Source organism: Cherax quadricarinatus, chromosome 12 (genome assembly GCF_038502225.1).
Source record: "Cherax quadricarinatus isolate ZL_2023a chromosome 12, ASM3850222v1, whole genome shotgun sequence".
In the NCBI taxonomy this organism is placed as follows: Eukaryota; Metazoa; Arthropoda; class Malacostraca; order Decapoda; family Parastacidae; genus Cherax; species Cherax quadricarinatus.
The window spans coordinates 24,061,115-24,085,846 of NC_091303.1; the positions used below are offsets into that span (position 1 = coordinate 24,061,115).

A 24,732-nucleotide genomic window follows, 5' to 3' on the forward strand; every position below is an offset into this window, starting at 1 on the left:
CTCATGCCACCGCTGTGTACACAGATGGCTCTAAGTCTTCAGACGGCGTCGGATTTGCAGCAGTGTTTCCGGACAGCGTCGTGCAGGGGCATTCTATCTTCGGCTAGCATTTTTACTGCTGAATTGTATGCCATTCTTGCAGCACTTATTCATATCGCATCTATGCCTGTGTCATCATTTGTGGTAGTCTCAGACTCCCTTTAGTGCTCTACAGTCTATACGAAAATTTGATACATCTCACCCCCTAGTTCTCCGTATCCAACTTTGGCTACGCTGTATCTCTACGAAGCATAAAGATATTATTTTTTGTTGGGTCCCTGGTCATGTCGACGTACAGAGCAATGAACAGGCAGACACTGCTGCGTGGTCAGCAGTACATGACCTACCAATTTCCTATAGAGGTGTTCCATTTCTGGACTTTTGCTGCAATAGCTACCCACTTTCATGCCCGTTGGCAACAACGTTGGTCAACTCTGCTTGGTAACAAACTTCATTCTATTAAACCGAGCATAGGTTACTGGCCATCTTCTTGTCATCAGTGCCGTGGTTGGGAGACCACTCTCTCCCGCTTTCGCATTGGCCACACTCGTCTTACTCACGGGTATCTCATGGAGAGGCACCCTGTACCTCTCTGTGAGCAGTGTCAAGTTCCAGTATCGATTAGCCACATTCTGTTAGACTGACCTCTCTATCAACGAGCACGCAGAATTTACCTCCAACGCCGTCTTCGTTCTACTACTCTCTCTTTACCTTCCCTTCTTGCTGATGGACCCTCCTTTAATCCTGACTCTCTCATTGACTTCTTGACAACGACTGATTTACTCCACAAACTCTGATGATGATACCTTACACACTCCCCTCAGCCCTTTCTAGCTCAGTCTCTTGCTGCCGTTTACCCTTTCACCATCCACTGCCCCGCTGTTATCCGTAACCTATTACTCATCCACCTCCCTTTTGCCACCTGATGCCCTCGCTTCCTTCCTGCCCTGCAGCGCTGTATAGCCCTTGTGGCTTAGCGCTTCTTTTTGATTATAATAATAATAATCTTAAACCAGACTAGTGACTGTATTGTTACCAGATCATACAACATTAAACCAAACCACAAACACTGCAACATTATGTCTACACTGTAATAATGGTATGAGGAAATACAGTGTGTGTATTGTGTAATACACAAGTTTCATAGCAGATGTATTTTCGGCCACAGCAATGGCATTTTTTATCATTTTGTATGCAATAAATCTACCTTAATATTGTTACCATTTAAGAAAGAAGGAACACTTTAACAGGCCTACTGGCTCATGCTAGGCAGGTCTTTCTCAAACCTAATCCCACTAACAAAAATATAAGATGCTGGGAAACAGGAGTGGGTGAGGGTGGTCAGATCTGATCCAAGGAATAAGAGGATAGCTTCAGTTCCCTATATCAAGAGCTTTTTCTTACCATCAAGGGAAGTAAATAGCCAACACATATACAGCATAGTACGTATGTATTTACATATACGGAAAAGGCGGAATACTGTGCATATTATATATGTATATGTACTCTTTTTTTTTTTTTTTCAATGAACCAGCCGTATCCCACTGACGCAGGGTGACCTAAAAAGAAAAACAAAAGTTTTTCTTTTTAAATTTAGTAATTTATAGAGGAGAAGGGGTTACATATGTATACATATATATCATTATTACAGGAATATAAAACACAATGGTCTAATTTCCTTTAATAATTCCAGTACTTTAAAACATAAGGTTTATTTAGTTTCTGCTGGAAAGAAAAGTTTCATGGTGTTGTTGTAAAGAGTATTAGCAAGCTCATCTGCATCTTCACCCCTTACTGCTGCTAAAACTTCCAAGACTTGCCTGTGAAAAAAGAAAGAAAATAATACATATCAACAACAACTTAAAACTACAAAAAGTGACATAAAAGAAGAACCAGCAAGAAATAAATGGCCTAATGATTTATAGCATTTTTTTTTTCAACATGTCAGCCATCTCCCACCAAGGCAGGGTGACCCAAAAAGAAAGAAAAAAAACTTTCATCATTCAACACTTCATCACTCATACATAATCACTGCCCTTGCACAGGTGCTCAGATACAACAGTCTAGATGTCTCTCCAAACTGCCAATATCACAAACTCCTCCTTTAAAGTGCAAGCAATGTACTTTCCATTTCCAGGACTCAAGTCTGGCTAACTGGTTTCCCCTGAATCCCTTCACGAAATATTACCCTGCTAACGCTCCAACAGCTCGTCAGGTCCCAAAAACCATTTGCCTCCATTCACTTCTATCTAACATGCTCACGCATGCTTGCTGGAAGTTCAAGCCCCTCACCCACATAACCTCTTTTACCCCTACCCTCCAATCTTTTTGAGGATGACCCCTACCCTGCCTTCCTTTCCCTAAAGATTTATATGCTTTCCAAGTCATCCTACTTTGTTCCATTCTCTCTAAATGACCAGACCACCTCACCAACCCCTCTTCAGCCCTCTGACTAATACTTTTAGTAACCCAACACCTCCTCCTAATTTCCACACTATGAATTCTCTGCATAATATTTACACCACACATTGCCCTTAGAATTGACACCTCCTCACTGCAGCATTTACAACCCATGCTTCACTCCCATATAAGAGTGTTGGTTCCACTATACTCTTGTACATTCCCTTCTTTGCCTCCATGGATAACGTTTTTTGTCTCCGTAAGACACCTCAATTCTATGATTAACCTCATCCTTCATAAACCCATCTGCTGACAAGTCAATGCCCAAATATCTGAAAAAATTCATTTCTTCCATACTTCCTTCCTCCAATGTGATATCCAATTTTTCTTTATCTAAATTGATACCCTCATCACCTTACTCTTATCTGTGTTCATTTTTAACTTTCTACGTTTACACACCCTCCTAAACCCATCCACTAATGTTTGCAACTTTTGTTTAGAATCTCCCAAAAGCACAGTATCATCAGCAAAAAGTAACTGTGTCAACTCTCATTTTGTATTTGATTTCCCATAATTTAATCCCAGCCCCCTCTCCCCAACACCCTAGCATTTACTTCTTTTACAACCCCATCTATAAGTATGTTAAACAACCATGGTGATATTACACATCCCTGTTTAAGACCTACTTCTACTGGGAAGTAATCTCCCTCTCTCCTACACACCCTAACCTGAGCCTCACTATCCTCATAAAAACTCTACAGCATTTAGCAACTTACTATCTATTCCATACACTTACAACATCTGCCACATTGCTCCCCTATCCACTCTATCATATCCCTTTTCTAAATCCATAAATGCAATGAAAACTTCCCTACCTTTATCTAAATACTGTTTACATATATGCTTCAATGTAAACACTTGATCTTCACATCCCCTACCTATTCTAAAGCTGCCTTGTTCATCTGCAATCCTGCTCTCTGTCTTACCTCTAATTCTTTCAAAAATAACCCAACCATACACTTTACCTGGTATACTCAGTAAACTTATTCCCCTATAATTTTTACAATCTCTTTTGTCCAGCTCACTCCGAAAAACCTAGTTTCAGCCCAGGCTAGAATGAAGCAACAGTATGACAAACATGCTGTCTCTCGGTTCTTTAAAGTAGGAGATAAGGTGATGGCTCAGAAATTAGTAGCAGGTCATGCTATACAAGCCAGGTATGATGGTCCTCTGGAAGTAGTGAAAAAGCTTAGTGATGTAAATTATTTAATACACACACCTGGGAAGAGGAAATCCAATTGTGTGTGCCACGTCAACCAGGTCAAGGCATACTATGCTAGCCCTCTACCTACCGCATCTATTCTTCCTATGACTGAGGAAGAAAATATCAGTCTGCCTGATATCTCTAGAGGTACAGAGATGTATTTAGAAAATTCAGTGACTACAATCACTAGACAATTCTCTAAGTAACCTTGAGGTTGATAAAGCTAGTGATATTAAGAACATGATTTTGCAGTACCCTGAATTGTTCAGTGATGTTCCTTAACGTAGTACTCTGGGAGTACATGACGATGATGTACAGGGAGCATTGCCAAAAAAGCTATCGCCATATAGGATGAGTCCAACGAAACATAAAGCACTGAGAAAAGAAGTTGACTTATTGAGCGGAGTAAAAGCCCATGGGCATCTCCATGTATTTTAGTGCCAAAACCTGACGGTAGTTTCAGGATGTGCACTGATTACCGTAAAGTGAACTCTGTTACCTTGCTTGATGGTTATCCCCTACCTCGCATTGATGACCTTATTGATTGTATATCCGGAGCCCAGTATGACAGCTGTTTAGATCTCTTACAAGGATATTATCAAGTCCCACTTACTGAGCGTGCTCAAGAAATATTTGCTTTCACTGTTCAAGATGGATTGTTCAACTATCTTGTCACACCATTCGGCTTATGCAATACTGCTTCCTCCTTCCAATGTATAATGAACAAGTTAACCCACAACTTAGATGGAGTAGAATCCTACCTTGACGACTTGGTGTTCAGTGATGAATGGGAACAACACTTGACATGCCTCGGAGCATTGTTTGAGAGACCGGCACACTACAGCTTCACTGTTAATTTGGCTAAGTGTATTATTATTATAATCAAAAAGAAGCGCTAAGCCACAGGGGTGGCTGTTATGGGGCTATAGGACCCAACATGTATTTATAAGTAACAGTTACTCTGGAATACCTAATTATATTGAATTGATGGGGACTTTGCTCTAAATGTCTCAAGGACTGATCAACCTTATGACTGAGAAGCAGCTGGGTCAAGCCTATTTTTCTCAATATAATAGGTTATACTATAGACACATAAACACACAAATTTAAATAAGTAGTTTATAAAGTTGTATTTCCTTTTGTAAAAGTAAAATTAAGGTGTGGTAGAATTGTGGTAACTGGAGAATTGTGCTTGGCAAATAAGTAGTTTATAAAGTTGTATTTCCTTTTGTAAAAGTAAAATTAAGGTGTGGTAGAATTGTGGTAACTGGAGAATTGTGCTTGGCAACAGTCTTTTGTTTTGGTGGGAGGAGCTTAGCCTCTTTCTCTCTCTCCCTCGCACAGTGGTGACCCGGTGGTCTGGTGGCTAAAGCTCCCGCTTCACACACGGAGGGCCCGGGTTCGATTCCCGGCGGGTGGAAACATTTGACACGTTTCCTTACACCTGTTGTCCTGTTCACCTAGCAGCAAATAGGTACCTGGGTGTTAGTCGACTGGTGTGGGTCGCATCCTGGGGGACAAGATTAAGGACCCCAATGGAAATAAGTTAGACAGTCCTCGATGACGCACTGACTTTCTTGGGTTATCCTGGGTGGCTAACCCTCCGGGGTTAAAAATCCGAACGAAATCTTATCTTATCTAAATCTGACTCGGTCTCTCTGTGGCTGGCCTTCAACCTGGCAGGATCTCTGGGTCCTTCTTCTATCTTTTGGGGCATTATGTGTGCTCCAGGGGTGAGTTTTTATAATTTAAGTTGTGACCACCATACCCAGGGTGACTAAAGTGTGTCAAAACACTGGTTAGCCCAGAGTTATGTCAAGGAGAGAGGACTAAAGTTGTTGAGATATACCATGTGGGAGAACAGCTATGCAGTGTGTAGATCGTTGTTTTGAAAATGTGAGGCTGTAATTGTATATTCTGTACATATCTATTGAGAATACAGTTATATTTTTATAGTAGTAGTTTACATAACCTGTGAAGAGGGCTGGTGAAAGGGTATCAGAGACACTCAGGATGATCAGCCATGATGTAAGTATTACCCCTAGACAAATAAGACCATTAAGTAAAAGCTACCCCACACTAGAACATGTAGTGAGAACCTTACTATCAAAGTAATAAGGGACAAAGCAACGTAACATGGGAGCTTGACCGGGAGAGTTATTTGACTGCTAAAATAACTCAAAACATTCTTGAACTATATGTGCTGGTATGGGGTAATAACAGTTGCATGTTTCTGGTAGAAGATTTACCAAGGTGGGTCAGTGGAAGTGTTGTTTTCATATATTAGTTTACAGGTTGTTTTTCTCCTAAGGTGGGAGAAAGGTTAAGTAACACATTTCTGTTGTGGTTATGGTAAGTGCTATGTGCATAGTTTACATTCAATTTGTGTTATTTTATGTGCCTGTGGGAAAACTTTGTCCACTGATACTGTAAGAGGGAAGCAAGTGTTTAAAGATAAAACTATGTCAGAAGATGAGTCTTCAGATTTTTTAGGCTTCAGGGAAGAAGGTAATAATTCATCAGTAAACATGCCTGTTAATAGTGAAGATGAGGAATCACCTACTCCAGGTGATATGGAAATGGAGAGAATGAGACTGAAATTAGCTGTACTAGAGGCTGAAATGAAATTAATGAAAGCTAAGGAGAAAGAACGTCAAAGGTTAGGAGGTTCAGAACAAGAGCCTGAGCAGTACTTTAACATAACTAAAGCTGCAAATTTTGTCCCTAAGTTTACAGAGAGTGACCCAGATAGGTATTTTTCTTTTTTTGAGAAGACTGCTTTGGAGCAAGGATGGCCCAAACAGAAGTGGGCTACCCTAGTTCGCACACAACTTGTAGGTAAAGGATTCCAGAGAGTAGAGACTCTGGAGGGGCAAGATTTTTCTGATTATGATAAGATTAAAGAGGAAGTATTGCTTGCATACCAAATGATACCTGAGAAATATAGGCAAAAGTTCAGGAATCAAAAATTTCAGGATGGGCAGACCTTAACTGAGTTTGGGAATGAGAAACTGTTCCTTTTTAAGAAATGGGTTTGTTCTAAAGGAGTTAATAAAGACTATAACAAATTAGTAGATCTGATGGTTCATGAGGAATTGTACAATACAATCCCTGTTGACCTCAGAGAATATTTGGAGGACAAAAACCCAGATAATCTTTCAGAAGCACTGGATCTAGGTGACCGATTTTTGACTCGCAGGGAATTGGTAAGTAAAAACAGTCATGCTGCTTCTGAAAATTTCCCCACTCATTCTAAACCTTATTCCAAGTCTTATGGTCATAAAGGTAAGTGGGACAAGAATTTTCAGGAACAAATGAAGGCTGAGGTGCCCTATAAAATAGAAGGAAAAGGTAAGTCAGCTGGAGTTCAAAGTTTACCTAGACAATCAGATAATGTTTCAGGTCCTCGAGTAAACAGTACCAGTCCTACACCAAATGGTAAAAATACCTTTAAGAGTTATGCCTGTTACTACTGTAACAAAACTGGACACACTCAAAAGTTTTGCTGGTCAAGGCGGAGAGATCAGGAAAGGGAGGAACCACCCCAGAGGACTCTAACTGCAGAGATACATCCAGTTGCCTGCATTAGGTCTTCAAGGCAAGGTGAGGAGGAACCTTTGGATCTAGACCCCAGGATGTGTATATTTTCTAGTAGGTCCACAGTTGGTTTGCAAAAGGATGTAGGCAGAGTTGAGAACATATTGTCCTTGAGAGATGGATGTAGCACCTACTCTTTGCTACGTGCTGGAGTGCTACCAGTGTCTAAGGATACCTATACTGGGGTAGATATATTGTTGAAGGGTATTACGGGTTCAACCATAAGGACACCTGTACACAAATTATGGGTAGAATCTGCATACCAAGTTGGCTATCTCCCTGTAGGTATCTCAGATGAAATTCCCTTCAAAGGGGTCGACCTCTTATTAGGGAATAATGTTATGGGTCTGTTAGACAGTGAGGAACAACTAGTTTGGGGGAAACCAAATCCCAAATGTTGGGAGGAAATGGCTAGGAAAACCCTGCCAGACCTTCTCCCTGATGGTTCCACCATGAGAAGTATGGCTCATGATCATGCTACCAACAGTCTTCATGATATTTCTCATGAGGATGGTGTGGGCTTAAGTTTGGTAACTCTGCTTTCTGATGTTGAACTGCAGTCAACTGAAGAAAAGGATGATCCAGCCAGAGCTGAGCATGATTGGAGAATGGATCAGTTAAATAGTGTGAGAGAGGCTGCACCTGCTAGGGTGCAATTAATTTCTGTGCAGGAAAATGTCGCTGTTGCTGAGGAAGAGATTTTACAGTTAAATAAGTGTTTTCATTTCAGGGAGGAAACTCTTATAAAGAATTCACCTCTGTTTGCAGTATCGATGGAAGGAGAACAAGGGCTTTGTCCCCAGGTGGTGATGTCCAAGGTTTCCAGGCATTTCTTCTGGTCTCAGCTGTGGGAGACTGTCAGAGAGCATATTGAGACCTATCATGCCTTTCAAATTATAGGGAAACCTAGTCGAAGTATTAAACCTGTTCCCCTTCAGTCGATTTCAGCACCAGGTGAACCCTTCAGCAAGCTGGTAGTGGATGTCGTTGGCCCACTCCCAAGGACCAGAATGGGAAATGATTATTTACTCACAAATATTTGCTCCACTACCAGGTACCTGGAAGCAGTCCCTCTGCATAAGATAACAGCTCATGTAGTCTTAAGGGCTTTGATGAAGTTCTTTTTTCATGTTGGTTTTCCACAAGCAGTGCAAAAAGACCAAGGGCCTAACCTTACCTCAAAGTCTTTTAGAAATGTTTTGAAGGAATTAAAAGTAGAGCCTAACTTTGCAATGGCCTATCACCCTCCATCTCAAGGGGAAATAGAGAAATTACATCAAGCCCTCAAGACAATGATGCAAGCCTATGGTATAGACAATACTAACAACTGGGATGAGAGGATCCCTTTCTTTGTATTTGCTGAGTGGGGAAGCACTCTGGAATTTCTGAGCTATTGGCTTGGGGAGGATGGTGATGCTCCCCCCTCGGAGCTTTTTCTCAGTTTCAGATACTGTTTGGCTCGTATGAGGTGGATGGTACCAGTGAACGTGCCCATCAACCAGACCAGGATGATGATGTGGGACCATAATATGGACCATGATACTCTGGAGGCTGGAGAGGAAGTGCTGATACTGGAGCCAATTCAAGTGAAAATCTGTATGTCAAGTTGCTGTGAGCTGAACATGTTGTGGGGGAAGTTCCCAGGGGTTAGATATAAAACCCACACCCCTGAGCAGAAAAAGAATGAGTATAATGTACACAGTAACCGGTCAAAGGGTTTGAAGTTGTGTCAAAAATTCAGAGAGACCAATGTTTTAATGGAATGTAAAGGGCTGCAAAACAATCTGTATGAAATACCAAAAGCGTATTTAAGAAATAACGTGTGTGTAAAAGATTTTGGGAAATGCATGCTTGGGTTTAATGAGAAAAATGTTGGAGAGTTGGCTCAGCCACCTTGGAACTACGTATATAAAAGTTGGGATGTCAGTAATGGGGAAAAATTGAAACTCCATGAGGAAATTGTTAAGGAAACTGAGCCAATTCAACAATTTTTGTGTGGGAAAAATCTGTATGAAAAATTGGAGATGGAGGAAGAAGTGAAATTCTTCCAACACCAGTTTGTAGTGCTTAGTGAGAGTCAGTGGGCATTCCCATGCTTCATGGTTCCCAAATTAGATGGCACCCTGGGCATAAACACTGACTACCACAGAGTACGTTTAACAACTAAGGTTTACAGAATTAGAAAGATTGATACTTATGCACTAAAAGATGCAAACATTTTAAATAAGCTAAAACATGGAAGATGTGATTTCCATGGCCTGTGTTCCAGTACCATTTTAATGTGTGTAATGCAAATTGTGTTCATTGTGTGCTTAAAATTTGTGTGTGAGATGGAACGTGATGGTGTTTGTGTAAACTTGATGTATCCAACCTGGGTGCAAAGAGAAGTCTTTGGTGTTTGTTGTTGCACTGCGAGAGGTTGCAGAACTGTTATTGTCTATGAACAACCTTCTAAGTTTAAATGTCAACATTTTACCACAGGAAAGAAAATTTTCATTTTGGGGCTGGCTATTCAGCATTTGTACATGTCTCAGGATCTCTTCATCCTGTTCCTGTGTATAGTGACTAAAATCAGACTCTTAAAATGGGCTTTGTTCCTACAGCCTTTTAATTTGAAAGTTAAATATATAAAAGGCTCAGAGAATGTGGTTGCTGATGCTCTCTCTAGATGTTTCATGTAGATGCATGGTGCATACTTTGTACATAGTGTTTGTCATGTGCTGACCTTGTTGTTTTTGCAGTGGTGAACTCTCGGCGAGCCTGAGTACTCTCTACCAGCCGTCTGACTGTAAAGGAGTTGAGTCGGAGCCAAAAGTGTGACGAGGGTCAGGGTGTACGTGAATGTGAGTTGAGGCAGTGGTTGACAACCTTCGGTAACATGAGACGTTCAGGAAGGTATGTGATGTGGTGTCTTGGTGTGCTCTATGTACAAAACGGCCCGACGGTTTGCCTTTGTGGTCCCCTGGACCCCTCCATGTTCTATGACAGCCTCCTCTTCATAAGTTTGGAGGATCTGTGTGGAGTGGGACCTCGGAAGATGGGCTTAAGTGCCTGACCATGTTAAGGATCGTGAGTGTTGACTGGAAGTCTCACTGTTTGGTTCGGCCACCAAGTGAGAGACACCTTGACATGTTTTGTGAAGTTTCCTGCCTGGGGTACACCTGACTGCTCTGGGTTTGGCTCTACTCTCGTCTCCTGATCAGGAAGATGCCACCCTGGAGTACCAGTTGCTTGCTGGATTACCATAGCAGAGGCACAGGCCTGTTGGTGCGGGCTTTCACAGTGGGCATTGTGTGAAAAAATTTTGCATTGTAATGTGTATTGTTTAAAAGTCACTAAAATTGTAAATAGTTACACACTTGAGTATATGGGTATGGTTAAATTGCTTTTCTAAAAAAATTCTGCAATCTCTTGTAAATAACAGTAAAGTGAAGAGTAGTTATGGTGCTGGGAAAATGTAGCATTTCTAGTAGTCTTGTTTACCGCCTTCAGACTTAAGCAATATACTTTTTACTAGCCGTATCCTGAGGGACACAGCTAGCTTTTGTGAGACTTCGTCTGGAGGTGGGGGTGTTATGGGGCTATAGGACCCAACATGTATTTATAAGTAACAGTTACTCTGGAATACCTAATTATATTGAATTGATGGGGACTTTGCTCTAAATGTCAGAAGGACTGATCAACCTTATGACTGAGAAGCAGCTGGGTCAAGCCTATTTTTCTCAATATAATAGGTTATACTATAGACACATAAACACACAAATTTAAATAAGTAGTTTATAAAGTTGTATTTCCTTTTGTAAAAGTAAAATTAAGGTGTGGTAGAATTGTGGTAACTGGAGAATTGTGCTTGGCAAATAAGTAGTTTATAAAGTTGTATTTCCTTTTGTAAAAGTAAAATTAAGGTGTGGTAGAATTGTGGTAACTGGAGAATTGTGCTTGGCAACAGTCTTTTGTTTTGGTGGGAGGAGCTTAGCCTCTTTCTCTCTCTCCCTCGCACTGACTCGGTCTCTCTGTGGCTGGCCTTCAACCTGGCAGGATCTCTGGGTCCTTCTTCTATCTTTTGGGGCATTATGTGTGCTCCAGGGGTGAGTTTTTATAATTTAAGTTGTGACCACCATACCCAGGGTGACTAAAGTGTGTCAAAACACTGGTTAGCCCAGAGTTATGTCAAGGAGAGAGGACTAAAGTTGTTGAGATATACCATGTGGGAGAACAGCTATGCAGTGTGTAGATCGTTGTTTTGAAAATGTGAGGCTGTAATTGTATATTCTGTACATATCTATTGAGAATACAGTTATATTTTTATAGTAGTAGTTTACATAACCTGTGAAGAGGGCTGGTGAAAGGGTATCAGAGACACTCAGGATGATCAGCCATGATGTAAGTATTACCCCTAGACAAATAAGACCATTAAGTAAAAGCTACCCCACACTAGAACATGTAGTGAGAACCTTACTATCAAAGTAATAAGGGACAAAGCAACGTAACAGTGGCTAAGTGTAGTTTTGGTCAAGCCAAGATTACTTATCTAGGGTTCTGTATAGATCAAAGTAAGGTTGCTCCTATTGATGCAAAGATTCATGCTATTTCTGCATTTCCAGTGCCACAGGGTAGGGAGGGAGTACAGAGATTCCTCAGTATGGCAGGACATTATCACAGGTTCTGTTCAAACTTTTCTCAAGTTGCTGCTCCTCTTACTGAGCTCACTAGTAGCAAAGTCTAGTTCAACTGGACTAAAGATTGTTCTGACTTGTTTGTAAGGTTGAAGAGCTTGCTTTCCTCTGCTCCTGTCTTGCGGAGTCCTAATTTCAACCTTCCCTGTTTCTTACATATAGATGTGAGTGGTTATGCAGTGGATGCTGTGTTGTTCCAACAGTCAACATCCACTGACATACCCCGCCCTATATGTTACTACTCCTCTAAGCTCAAATGACACCAGAAAAATTATGCCACTATTGAGAAAGAGGCTCTAGCTCTTGGGGTATCATTAGAGCATTTTGATGTGTATTTGGGCACTTATCCTTTTAAGATTAATGTGCAGTATACAGTCATTTAGCATGAGTTTATTTGGCATGATTCAGGTATAGCCCAATTGAAGAACTGCGGCACAATTTTATGTAACACATCGTAAAATAATTTAACACGGTTCAGTTTGCGGGAAGGAAAAAAACAAAAATCCCTTTTCCTCAAGTGACCACCTTGTTGTGGATCTGCGGGGGGGGACCTCCCGCCATCCCCTGCCCCCCCACACCACCCCGCCATCCACTGCCCCCCCACACCACCCCGCCATCCACTGCCCCCCCACACCACCCCACCATCCCAGCATTTGTACTTCATATTTTATGTACTTCATATTTTACTGTAAAAAACCTTAAGACGCCTATAACAATCGGTGCCATTTACCGGATACCTCACACAAACATCCCAAATTTCAGTGAGAAATTAAAGTCACTAATAACAAACAGACAAATGAATAAGCACCACCTTCTCTTAGCTGGAGACTTCAACATCAACCTTGGCTTACTAGATGATCAGCCTGTAACTGATTTCATCAACAATATGAACAACACACTTCTCATACCAAGAATAACTAAACCAACCAGGCTCACTGAGACAAGTGCAACCATAATAGACCACATATGGACCAATATACTAGCCCCCCTTAAATCAGGGATAATCACAGATAGCACTACAGACCACTACCCTACCTTCCTCCTAACAAACATTAGTAAACCACCACTTGAATACAACAAAGTCTCATTTAGACTCCATGACGAGGCCTCAGTAAGGAAGTTCACAGCTGACCTAGAGACTGTTGACTGGCCTACAGAATTCTCCAAGGCCAATGGTATTGATGGCTGGACAGACATTTTTCTTAACAAATTACTTAGACTATACAACAAACATTGTCCTATAAAAACAAAACAGATCACAAACAAACAGCTTGGTTGCCCATGGCTAACCAGCACCATTCTGAAATCCATTGACAAGAAACACCAATATGAAAAGCAATATAGACAAGGCTTAATACACAAAGATATTCTTAAACACTATTCATCAGCTCTCACCAAAGTAATAAAGAAAGCCAAACAACTATACTACTCCAGTAGATTCACAGACACTAGAGGAGATATAAAAAAAGACCTGGAAAACACTATCTCAGATTCTAGGGACCCACAAACTGAGAAAAACCAAGAATATTGTCCTAACTAAACCTAATGAAACACCACTACATCCCACTGACACAGCTAACAAGATAAACGACTTCTTCTCAACCATAGGATCTAATCTCGCCAGTAAAATCCCACATACCAATGCCCATGCCGGGGACTACCTAGATGGGAATTTCCCTAATTCCTTCTATCTTGCACCAACAGAGCCCACGGAAGTCACCGAGATTATAAAGTCACTTAAAAATAACTCGGGGAATCTGTCTCATGTCCCACCATTACTGTACAAGCGAGTGGCCCATGTCCTTTCGCATGCTATTTCATTACTCTTTAACAAGTCACTAGAGACTAGCACCTTCCCGAAACTACTCAAGATAGCAAGGGTTACACCAATACATAAAGGTGGTGACCCTACAGACTTAAACAACTATAGGCCAATATCTAACTTACCATTGCTATCCAAAATCTTTGAGAAACTAGTGCACAGGAGACTGTATTCATTTATAACGGCTCAAAACATACTCAACCCCTGCCAATTTGGATTCAGGAAAAATAAAAGCACTAATGATGCAATCATAAAAATGCTAGATCTGCTTTACACAGCATTGGAAAATAAGGAATATCCACTTGGAATTTTTATTGACCTAAGAAAAGCTTTTGACACAGTAGACCACGACATCCTACTCCACAAACTTAATCATTACGGTATAAGAGGCCATGCGCTTGCTTATTTCAAATCTTACATTACTAATAGGTATCAGTATGTCACCATTAAAGACACAGCATCAGCAACACGGCCACTTGATACTGGAGTTCCGCAGGGAAGTGTCCTTGGTCCCCTGCTCTTCCTCATATACATCAATGACCTTCCAAACGTATCCCAACACCTGAAACCCATTCTCTTTGCTGACGACACGCGACTTATGTCATCTCTCACCCTAATCTTGCCACCCTCAACACCACTGTGAATGAGGAGCTGATCAAAATATCGACTTGGATGACAGCCAATAAACTTACGCTTAACACTGACAAAACCTACTATATTATGTTTGGTAGCAGAGCAGGAGATGCACAACTTAACATTAAGATTTACAACACTCTAATTACCAGAAATAATGGGGGCAAATTCCTAGGCTTATACCTTGACAACAACCTGAATTTCAGCACCCATATCCAGCATATAACCAAAAAAGTATCCAAAACTGTTGGGATCCTCTCCAAGATACGATACTACGTGCCGCAAAATGCCCTTCTCACACTATACCACTCACTTATTTATCCATACCTCACCTATGTTATTTGTACTTGGGGATCAACTGCAGCAACACACCTAAAGCCAATAATAACCCAACAAAAAGCTGCAGTAAGAATAATCACTAAATCCCATCCCTGGCAACACCCCCCCCCCACTCTTCATAGACCTAAACTTACTCCCTGTTCAGTACATCCACACTTACTACTGTGCAATCTACATCTACAGGGCCTTAAACTCTAATATCAACCTTGACCTAAAACGCTTTCTTGATAGTTGTGACAGAACCCACAGGCATAACACCACACACAAACATCTCTACGACATTCCCCGTGTCCGACTAAACCTTTACAAAAATTCAATGTATGTCAAAGGCCCTAAAATCTGGAATACCCTACCTGAGAACTCTAGAACTGCAGACACATTCATCACCTTCAAAACTACCATTAGAAAGCATCTTAACTCCCTGATACACCCTGTCAACTAACTACACGAATACCACCTGGTGGTTCACACTTACACTCACTGACTCATTTGACCATAAACAGAAATATTAATCTCAATCTTAAAATAATGAATCCTGTGATACTCCAATACTGAAACTATGTACTGTGTCAAAACAAAAGCATTTACATTGCTAAACTCACAAACTAGTATTTAGTCACTTAGCCATAATACCAACTTACCTCATAATTTGTAATATTTTACAATTAAGAATAAAACTAAGTCTGCCCGAAATGCCTAGCCATGCTAAGCGTTCTTGTGGTACACTCTGTAATCACTATTTTACTACATGTAAACCACACAATAACCAAATTTCTGTAAACTCAGCATTGTAATCCTTATAGATAGCTGTGTTTGTGAATGTTTGTTTTGATCTATATCTATATCTTGTATCTGCCAAGCAATCATGACACCCAGTAGGCATACCAGTGTTGCTGAAAGTGACAAAAAAAGGTATAAGCATTTAAATCTTAGAATTAACAAAGAAAACAAAGATATTAGATAAGAGATAACCTGTGGCCTTAATGAAGTGTTATGTTGTACACATAAAAAGAGGTAAACATAAGTTTGTGTGAATGACTGACTGACTGATGTACTGATTGATTGATTGAATGACTTACTGACTTGACTGAATCACTTACTGGCTTGACTAAATAACTTACTGACTTGACTGAATAACTTACTTGACTGACTGACTTACTGAATGACTTGACTGACTGAATAACTTACTGACATGACTGACTGAATGGCTTGACTGACTGAATGACTTAAAGTCAGACACTCCTGTACAACCATTGCCTTCAGTACCAGAACCTCTACCATCCACCTCAGCCAAGTAGGGCCACAGCATAACTCTCCACAATCATCCACAAACACCAGCACCCACAATTTAACCCTTTGACAGTCATAACCCCAAATCCTGAAATGTCTCCTGGTGTTGTAAAATATTTGAAAAAAAAAAAAAAAAAAATATTGTTTCTTGTGAAATGATAATCTTTTCCTGATGATAATGACACCAAAAGTACGAAATTTGATGGAAATCTTATGGAATTACGCTCTCACAAAGTTAGCGACTTCGGCAACATTTACACATCAGCAATTTTGCCCACTCTGAGCCCTATTTTTGGCCAATTCCATTGTTCCAGTGCACCAAACTCATAGCTACACCTACCATCCGACTTACGACCTGCTTGACATACGTCCACTCGACTTACGACCGTGCATCTGGCAGCTGGGCTGGGCCGGCTGATGCACACCACTGTACAATATTTGACAATACTCGTGGCGGCAATGCATCATGCAGGCAGCATCAGTTTGAGTAACCCTGTCCTATCAGCAGCATCATACTGTATTAACTGTACTAACTGGACAGTAAATTTTACCATGGCCCCTAAGATGAGGTCTGAATCTTGCACTGGAGATTGTGGCAAGAAAGGCTCTTACTCTCGAACTCTCTATTTGTTTTCACTGTTGCACATAAACCTGTCTGTATCTGTCTGCCTATATATCTGTGTATCTCTGTGTGTCTGTTTATCTGTCTACCTGTGTGTCTGTCTTTCTGTCTACCTGTGTGTCTGTCTTTCTGTCTACCTGTGTGTGTCTTTCTGTCTACCTGTGTGTGTCTTTCTGTCTACCTGTGTGTGTCTGTCTGTCTACCTGTGTCTGTCTGTCTGCCTACCTGTGTCTGTCTGCTTGTCTGTCTCAGAGCCACTCATTAAGAGTGTAATGGTCTTGAAGATGCCATATTAATAATGATAATAACACAATAATAATCACTGAGGCGCATTAAATGTGTATAAAACGTTGATATAGACATTTTGCTTAATCCATCTATGATTTCTTTTTCAAAATTATATAAAACATGCTGCATAACATATAAACATATAAATTAACAAATATGAGAAGTTTTTCTGGTCGGCTTGACAGAGTGAACAGGAACCATTCTTGTCTGGGCTGGCAACAACAACAACGTTTGTTTACATAACTCGCCAACCTTCTACACACTCATTCGTTTATTCATTTAATCTTGTTTACTCACCTCTCACTCTACATTAAGACTACAGATATTTTAAGGTAAGTAATGAGTGGACACGATTATTATAATATACAGTGGAACCTCAAATATCGAACTTTCTTTGGTTCAGAAGGCTGTTCGAGTGCCTTTACCGAATGAATTTATTCCCATGAGGAATAATGTAAATTAGATTAGTCCATTTCAGACCCTCAAAAATACACTTATAAAAGCACTTACAAAAATACACTTACATAACTGGTTGTGTTGAGAGCAGTTCAATTTTTGAGGTTCCATTGTAGTTTAATAATAATATTATTATTAGTACATATGTATTATTGTAATAATAATAATTATTAATTTTTTTTTTTTTTTTTTTTTTCAACAAGTCGGCCGTCTCCCACCGAGGCAGGGTGACCCAAAAAAGAAAGAAAATCCCCAAAAAGAAAATACTTTCATCATCATTCAACACTTTCACCACACTCGCACATTATCACTGTTTTTGCAGAGGTGCTCAGAATACAACAGTCTAGAAGCATACACATATAAAGATACACAACATATCCCTCCAAACTGCCAATATCCCAAACCCCTCCTTTAAAGTGCAGGCATTGTACTTCCCATTTCCAGGACTCAAGTCCGACTATATGAAAATAACCGGTTTCCCTGAATCCCTTCACTAAATATTACCCTGCTCACACTCCAACAGATCGTCAGGTCCCAAGTACCATTCGTCTCCATTCACTCCTATCTAACACGCTCACGCACGCTTGCTGGAAATCCAAGCCCCTTACCCACAAAACCTCCTTTACCCCCTCTCTCCAACCCTTTCGAGGACGACCCCTACCCCGCCTTCCTTCCCCTATAGATTTATATGCTTTCCATGTCATTCTACTGTGATCCATTCTCTCTAAATGACCAAACCACCTCAACAACCCCTCTTCTGCCCTCTGACTAATACTTTTATTAACTCCACACCTTCTCCTAATTTCCACACTCCAAATTTTTTGCATAATATTTACACCACACATTGCCCTTAGACAGGACATCTCCGCTGCCTCCAACCGTCTCCTTGCTGCTGCATTTACCACCCAAGCTTCACACCCATATAAGAGTGTTGGTACTACTATACTTTCATACATTCCCTTCTTTGCCTCCATAGATAACGTTTTTTGACTCCACATATACCTCAACGCACCACTCACCTTTTTTCCCTCATCAATTCTATGATTAACCTCATCCTTCATAAATCCATCCGCCGACACGTCAACTCCCAAGTATCTGAAAACATTCACTTCTTCCATACTCCTCCTCCCCAATTTGATATCCAATTTTTCTTTATCTAAATCATTTGACACCCTCATCACCTTACTCTTTTCTATGTTCACTTTCAACTTTCTACCTTTACACACATTCCCAAACTCATCCACTAACCTTTGCAATTTTTCTTTAGAATCTCCCATAAGCACAGTATCATCAGCAAAAAGTAACTGTGTCAATTCCCATTTTGAATTTGATTCCCCATAATTTAATCCCACCCCTCTCCCAAACACCCTAGCATTTACTTCCTTTACAACCCCATCTATAAATATATTAAACAACCATGGTGACATTACACATCCCTGTCTAAGACCTACTTTTACCGGGAAGTAGTCTCCCTCTCTTCTACACACCCTAACCTGAGCCTCACTATCCTCATAAAAACTCTTTACAGCATTTAATAACTTACCACCTATTCCATATACTTGCAACATCTGCCACATTGCTCCTCTATCCACTCTATCATATGCCTTTTCTAAATCCATAAATGCAATAAAAACCTCCCTATCTTTATCTAAATACTGTTCACATATATGCTTCAATGTAAACACCTGATCTACACATCCCCTACCCACTCTAAAACCTCCTTGCTCATCCGCAATCCTACATTCTGTCTTACCTCTAATTCTTTCAATTATAACCCTACCGTACACTTTTCCTGGTATACTCAGTAAGCTTATTCCTCTGTAATTTTTACAGTCTCTTTTGTCCCCTTTCCCTTTATATAAAGGGACTATACATGCTCTCTGCCAATCCCTAGGTACCTTCCCCTCTTTCATACATTTATTAAACAAAAGTACCAACCACTCCAATTATTAATTATTAATATTATTATTAATTTAGGGCACTGGAGCACAGATCCACTGTATAGCACTTTGTCTGGATTATTTGGGTTATCCTAGGTAATTTATACTATGTATGATAACTTTACTTACGTGTACCTGTGAGAGAGAGATACAGAGAGAGAGAGAGAGAGAGAGAGAGAGAGAGACACACATCCACATTCAGTCAGCCAATCACCCACCCACCCACCCGGCCAGCCAGCCAGCTACGTATTACACATGTTCCAGAGTTGTTTCTCTTTACTTAGGGTATAGGTTATACTACATTCTGGCAGGATGACACTACCAGTGGTATTCTCCCATTCCACTGTGTCGACAATACATGAAGATAACAGTAACATATGATACTGTATGCGATGTAAAATTTACAATACAGCTCATTACCATGTATACATTATATACAGTAAATAAATAATTAAAATATAACAATAGAAGTAAATTATGGTAAAAAGAATGAAATAATGATTGTACATTACATTACAGTACTATGTAGATAGTTTATATAGCATACCCAGTATGTCGGCAGTTTTCAAAGGTTCGACTTACGTCTATTTTGACTTACGACCGGTTGGTAGGAACCAAGCTTGGTCGTAAGTCGGATGGTAGGTGTATTTCTTAAGAACTCCATTTGTTCTATCGATTCCTCTTCAAAGGGGACTCCTTGTCTTGGTGAAGAGACTCTTGGTCTGAGGAATTTGACCTGTTGGTCTCCTTCCTCAGACCAAACCTAATTACCCCCCAATCCCCCCTTCCCTATCCCATCCTCCCTTTTTCCTTTCCTCCTCAAACTCCCCACCCCTCCCTTTTGCCCTTCCTCTTTTTGGCCTTTGGGATTTTTCCCACAGGCACGCTAGTTCCTAGGTAGGGGAAAGGGTACCGGGGTCCATCCCATTCTGTTGAGGTTCTTGGCGGTGGTGTAGTTTGCCATGGAATCTGGATCGCCTGGGGATGTCCCAATCCCTCTCTGGTCTCCCGGAGGGTGGCTTTGGGTGTCTTTCGGGCGACAGGTGTATCTCTGGAGGCTGCCTTTCAGATTCCGGGGGTGGTGGCCGAAGGAGGTATGCTTTGTGGCGGATATCCAGCTGCCCACTCTTTTGTCCACCGAGGTAGCTGGGCAGATGTGAGGTTGCTATTCCGGATTGCTGGTTTACTGGCATGAAAGGTAGGGTATGGCACGGGTTCCATGCTGCATCTGTGCTACTTGCGGTGCTGAGGTCCTCTTGGGCACGGAGGGAGATTTCTGGCTCTTTCATTCCTCCTAGGAGCTATTCCTCCCCAGTCCCCCCCTTTTTTATTCTTTTTTTTTATTTTTATTTTCTTCTTTCTTTTTTTTCTTAAAAACAAAAAGAAAGAAGTAACCTAACCATGCAAGTCCTAGTCCATGAACCTGCTACCCCCAGGCCCCTCCTTGATACCGCACCCCATTCTGACCCTGCCTCATTTTTTGACCACTCTTCGGCCACTCCTGATGCCCCTGTACCTCTTGCTGGTGCCATTTCATCACTCACTTCAGGTACTGGGGTTTCGACTGACTCCTTCGATTTGTCTGACCACCGCTCTCCTTTGACTATGCTTCCGGCCTCTCCCTCTATGGTGCGGCAATTTTCGAATCGCGAGCCCGTCCCACGTCGGACCAACTCCGGTCCCACTCCTAAACGCCAACGACAATTGTCTGATGATGATACTTTGCCACCTTCTCGTTCTACTTGGAAAAGATCTACACATCATGTGCTCCCTTTCCATGCTCAGTTTGAGAATGCACAATGGACTAAATTCTTTACTTTACGACCAACTTCCTCTATTGCCTATCTTTCCAACCACAGTACAGTGGACCCCCGCATAACGATGGCATCACATAGCGATTATTTCGCATACCGCTTACTTTAATCGCAAAATTTTTGCCGCGCATACCGATTAAAAACCCGCTCACCGATTTTCGTCCGAGACGCGTCCAATGTGCGCCCTCAGCCAGCCTCACATGTGCCGCCCGTGCCATTGTTTACCAGCCAGCCTCCGCGCTAACATCCAAGCATACACTCGGAATATTTCGTATTATTACAGTGTTTTCGGTGCTGTTTCTGGAAAATAAGTGACCATGGGCCCCAAGAAAGCTTCTAGTGCCAACCGTACACCAATAAGGGTAAGAATACCCATTGAAATGAAGAAAGAGATCATTGATAAGTATGAAAGTGGAGTGCGTATCGCCGACCTAGTCAAGTTGTACAAGAAACCCCAATCAACCATCGCTACTATTGTGGGCACCAAAAAGACAATCAAGGAAGCTGTTCTTGCCAAAGGTTTAACTGTGTTTTCGAAACAAAGATCGCAAGTGATGGAAGATGTTGAGAGACTCTTATTGGTGTGGATAAATGAAAAACAGCTAGCAGGAGATAGCGTCTCTCAAGCGATCATATGTGAAAAGGCTAGGAAGTTGCATGAGGATTTAATTAAAAAAATGCCTGCAACTAGTGATGATGTGAGTGAATTTAAGGCCAGCAAAGGTTGGTTTGAGAGATTTAAGAAGCGTAGTGGCATCCATAGTGTGATAAGGCATGGTGAGGCTGCCAGTTCGGACCACAAAGCGGCTGAAAAATATGTGCAGGAATTCAAGGAGTACATAGAAACTGAAGGACTGAAACCTGAACAAGTGTTTAATTGTGATGAAACAGGCCTGTTCTGGAAGAAAATGCCAAGCAGGACCTACATTACTCAGGAGGAAAAGGCACTCCCAGGACATAAGCCTATGAAAGACAGGCTTACTCTTCTCATGTGTGCCAATGCTACTGGTGATTGCAAAGTGAAGCCTTTATTAGTGTATCACTCTGAAACTCCCAGAGCGTTCAGGCAAAAGAATGTCCTCAAGGATAATTTGTGTGTGCTGTGGAGGGCAAACAGTAAGGCATGGGTCACTAGGGAATTTTTCTATAACTGGTTACACCATGCATTTGCCCCCAATGTGAAAGATTACCTAACTGAAAAGAAATTAGAACTTAAGTGCCTCCTGGTGTTAGACAATGCCCCTGGTCATCCTACAGACGTGGCAGAGCGACTTTATGGGGACATGAGCTTCATTAAGGTGAAGTTTTTGCCTCCTAATACCACTCCTCTCCTGCAGCCCATGGACCAGCAGGTTATTTCCAACTTCAAGAAACTGTACACACAAGCTCTGTTTGAAAGGTGCTTTGTAATGACCTCAGAAACTCAACTGACTCTAAGAGAGTTTTGGAGAGATCACTTTAATATCCTCAATTGTGTAAACCTTATAGGTAAGGCTTGGGAGGAAGTGACTAAGAGGACCTTGAACTCTGCTTGGAAGAAACTGTGGCCAGAATGTGTAGACAAAAGGGATTTTGAAGGGTTTGAGGCTAACCCTGAGAATCCTGTGCCAGTTGAGGAATCCATTGTGGCATTGGGAAAGTCCTTGGGGTTGGAGGTTAGTGGGGAGGATGTGGAAGAGTTGGTGGAGGAGGACAATGAAGAACTAACCACTGATGAGCTGATAGATCAACTTCAAGAGCAAGAGGCCAGACCTGGGGAAACTGGTTCAGAGGAGGGGAGAGAGAAATTGAAGAAGTTGCCTACTACAAAGATAAAGGAAATCTGTGCAAATTGGCTTGAAGTGCAAACCTTCATGGATGAAAATCACCCTCACACAGCTATTGCAAGCCGTGTTGGCAACCTGTACACTGACAATGTTGTGAAACACTTTAGGGAAGTGATAAAGGAACGAGAGGTACAGGCCACTATGGACAGATATCTTGTGCGAAAGAAGTCCAGTGACTCTGAAGCTGGCCCTAGTGGCATTAAAAGAAGAAGGGAAGTAACCCCAGAAAAGGACTTACTACCTCAAGTCCTAATGGAAGGGGATTCCCCTTCTAAACACTAACACACTCTCTCCCCTCCTCCCATCCCATCAATCATCACCAGATCTTCAATAAAAGTAAGTGTCATGTAAGTGTGCATGCCTTTTTCAGTTTGTGTGTATTAAAATTAATATTTCATGTGGTAAAAAAAATTTTTTTTTCATACTTTTGGGTGTCTTGCACGGATTAATTTTATTTCCATTATTTCTTATGGGGAAAATTCATTCACATAACGATTATTTCGCATAACAATTACCCCTCTTGCACGGATTAAAATCGTTAACCGGGGGTCCACTGTATTGGCAAAGCGCTCCTACACCATGTTGGTAGAGATATTTCCTTTCATGCTCTTAAGAGCAGTATGTGCATCATCACTGTCCAGAATGCTACCCAAGCTCATGATCTTTCTCTTCTTTCACATATCGATACTATTCCTGTCACTATCGAAAAACATCATTCCCTCAATAATTGTAGTGGTACTGTCATTCTGCCCCATGCAGTAGTCCAACAGAATTTCCAGACATGTGGAAATGACATTCTAGAACAGCTGGAACTCCAAGATCTCCCAATCCTCAAGGATCTCTCAATTCTCAAAGTAGACACTTATGTCCTTCCTGCCCGCGGGCGAAGATGCTACCCTTGCAATGTGGCTTGATTAACTTTCGACAGCTGTGAACTCCCATCCTCTGTTTATGTAGCAGGACATTGGTTACAAGTTCGAAAGGTGATCCCTACACCGCAACAGTGTAGAAATTGCTGGCGATTTGGTCACCCAGTGAAATATTGCAGATCTATGGCTGAATGCCCAGTCTGCGGTGCCGATGACCATTCTAATACGTCTTGTAGTCGCCCTCCCGCTTGCCTTAATTGTCATGAGGCTCACCCTTCGTACTCTCACCATTGCGAGAAATCCGTTGCCTCAAAGAGGCAGAAGGTCTCCCTTATGCTATGGCCGTTTCTCATCTCCGCCTCCAAAGGAGACTACCCCGTGTTTCTTATTCTCGTGTTTCTAAACGTCCCCCCACTTCTGGGGTCCCATCTTCTGCGGTCTCCTCTGTAGCTACCCCTCCCATAGTCACTCCTGTATCTAATTCTTTTGCTGTCCTGGGCCCAGACGTCCCTACTTCAACACCTCAGTCTGTTCTCACATCTTCGTGTTCTCCCTCACAAGCCTCGGTATCGACAAGACCTCGTATGACACCTACCAATTGCCCCTCTACTTCTCAGAAGTTCAAAAAGTCCCCAGTGCTCAAATCTTCTTTGCCCCCTCCTTCCCTTCTTCCACTTCCACATTTTACCTTTCCAGTCTCTGTGCCTGGTTCTTTCCCTCTCACTGGCTCTATTACAAGTGTGGAGGTTCACCCTCCTCCTAGTCATGTGCCTGCCTCCCCTGTCCCCTCCCAAGTTTCTCCCTCTTATGCTGCCTCCCAGGTTTCTGCCCCTTCCCACACTTCTCCAGTTCCCAAC

General features: G+C 41.6%; 2 protein-coding genes and 1 long non-coding RNA gene across 8 annotated transcripts in view; 2 read left to right on the forward strand and 1 right to left on the reverse strand.

The window, feature by feature from the left end:
• Positions 1–1,707: 1,707 nt before the first annotated feature.
• LOC128686617 (deoxyribonuclease TATDN1) overlaps positions 1,708–24,732 on the reverse strand; it is a 192,546-nt gene continuing 169,521 nt past the window's right edge. For all 6 annotated transcript variants that reach the window (XM_070084275.1, XM_070084276.1, XM_070084274.1 and 3 more), the window contains one exon: positions 1,708–1,859. In XM_070084275.1, the coding sequence (XP_069940376.1) occupies positions 1,751–1,859 (109 nt within the window). In that variant the 3' untranslated portion in view covers positions 1,708–1,750. The remainder of the gene's footprint in view (positions 1,860–24,732) is intronic.
• On the forward strand, positions 5,350–11,610 carry LOC138852601 (uncharacterized). Its single transcript, XR_011391903.1, has 2 exons — positions 5,350–5,436; positions 10,042–11,610. It is a non-coding gene; the product is annotated as an uncharacterized lncRNA (long non-coding RNA).
• LOC138852600 (uncharacterized) lies at positions 5,430–11,610 on the forward strand. The gene is made up of 2 exons (XM_070084271.1): positions 5,430–11,116; positions 11,206–11,610. The coding sequence occupies exon 1, from the start codon at positions 6,166–6,168 to the stop codon at positions 9,979–9,981; it is 3,816 nt and encodes a 1,271-aa protein (XP_069940372.1). The 5' UTR covers positions 5,430–6,165; the 3' UTR covers positions 9,982–11,116; positions 11,206–11,610.

Excerpts from the sequence above, each read along its gene's own strand:
- LOC138852600 (XM_070084271.1), top strand. The coding sequence starts at position 6,166 with ATGTCAGAAGATGAGTCTTCAGATTTTTTAGGCTTCAGGGAAGAAGGT.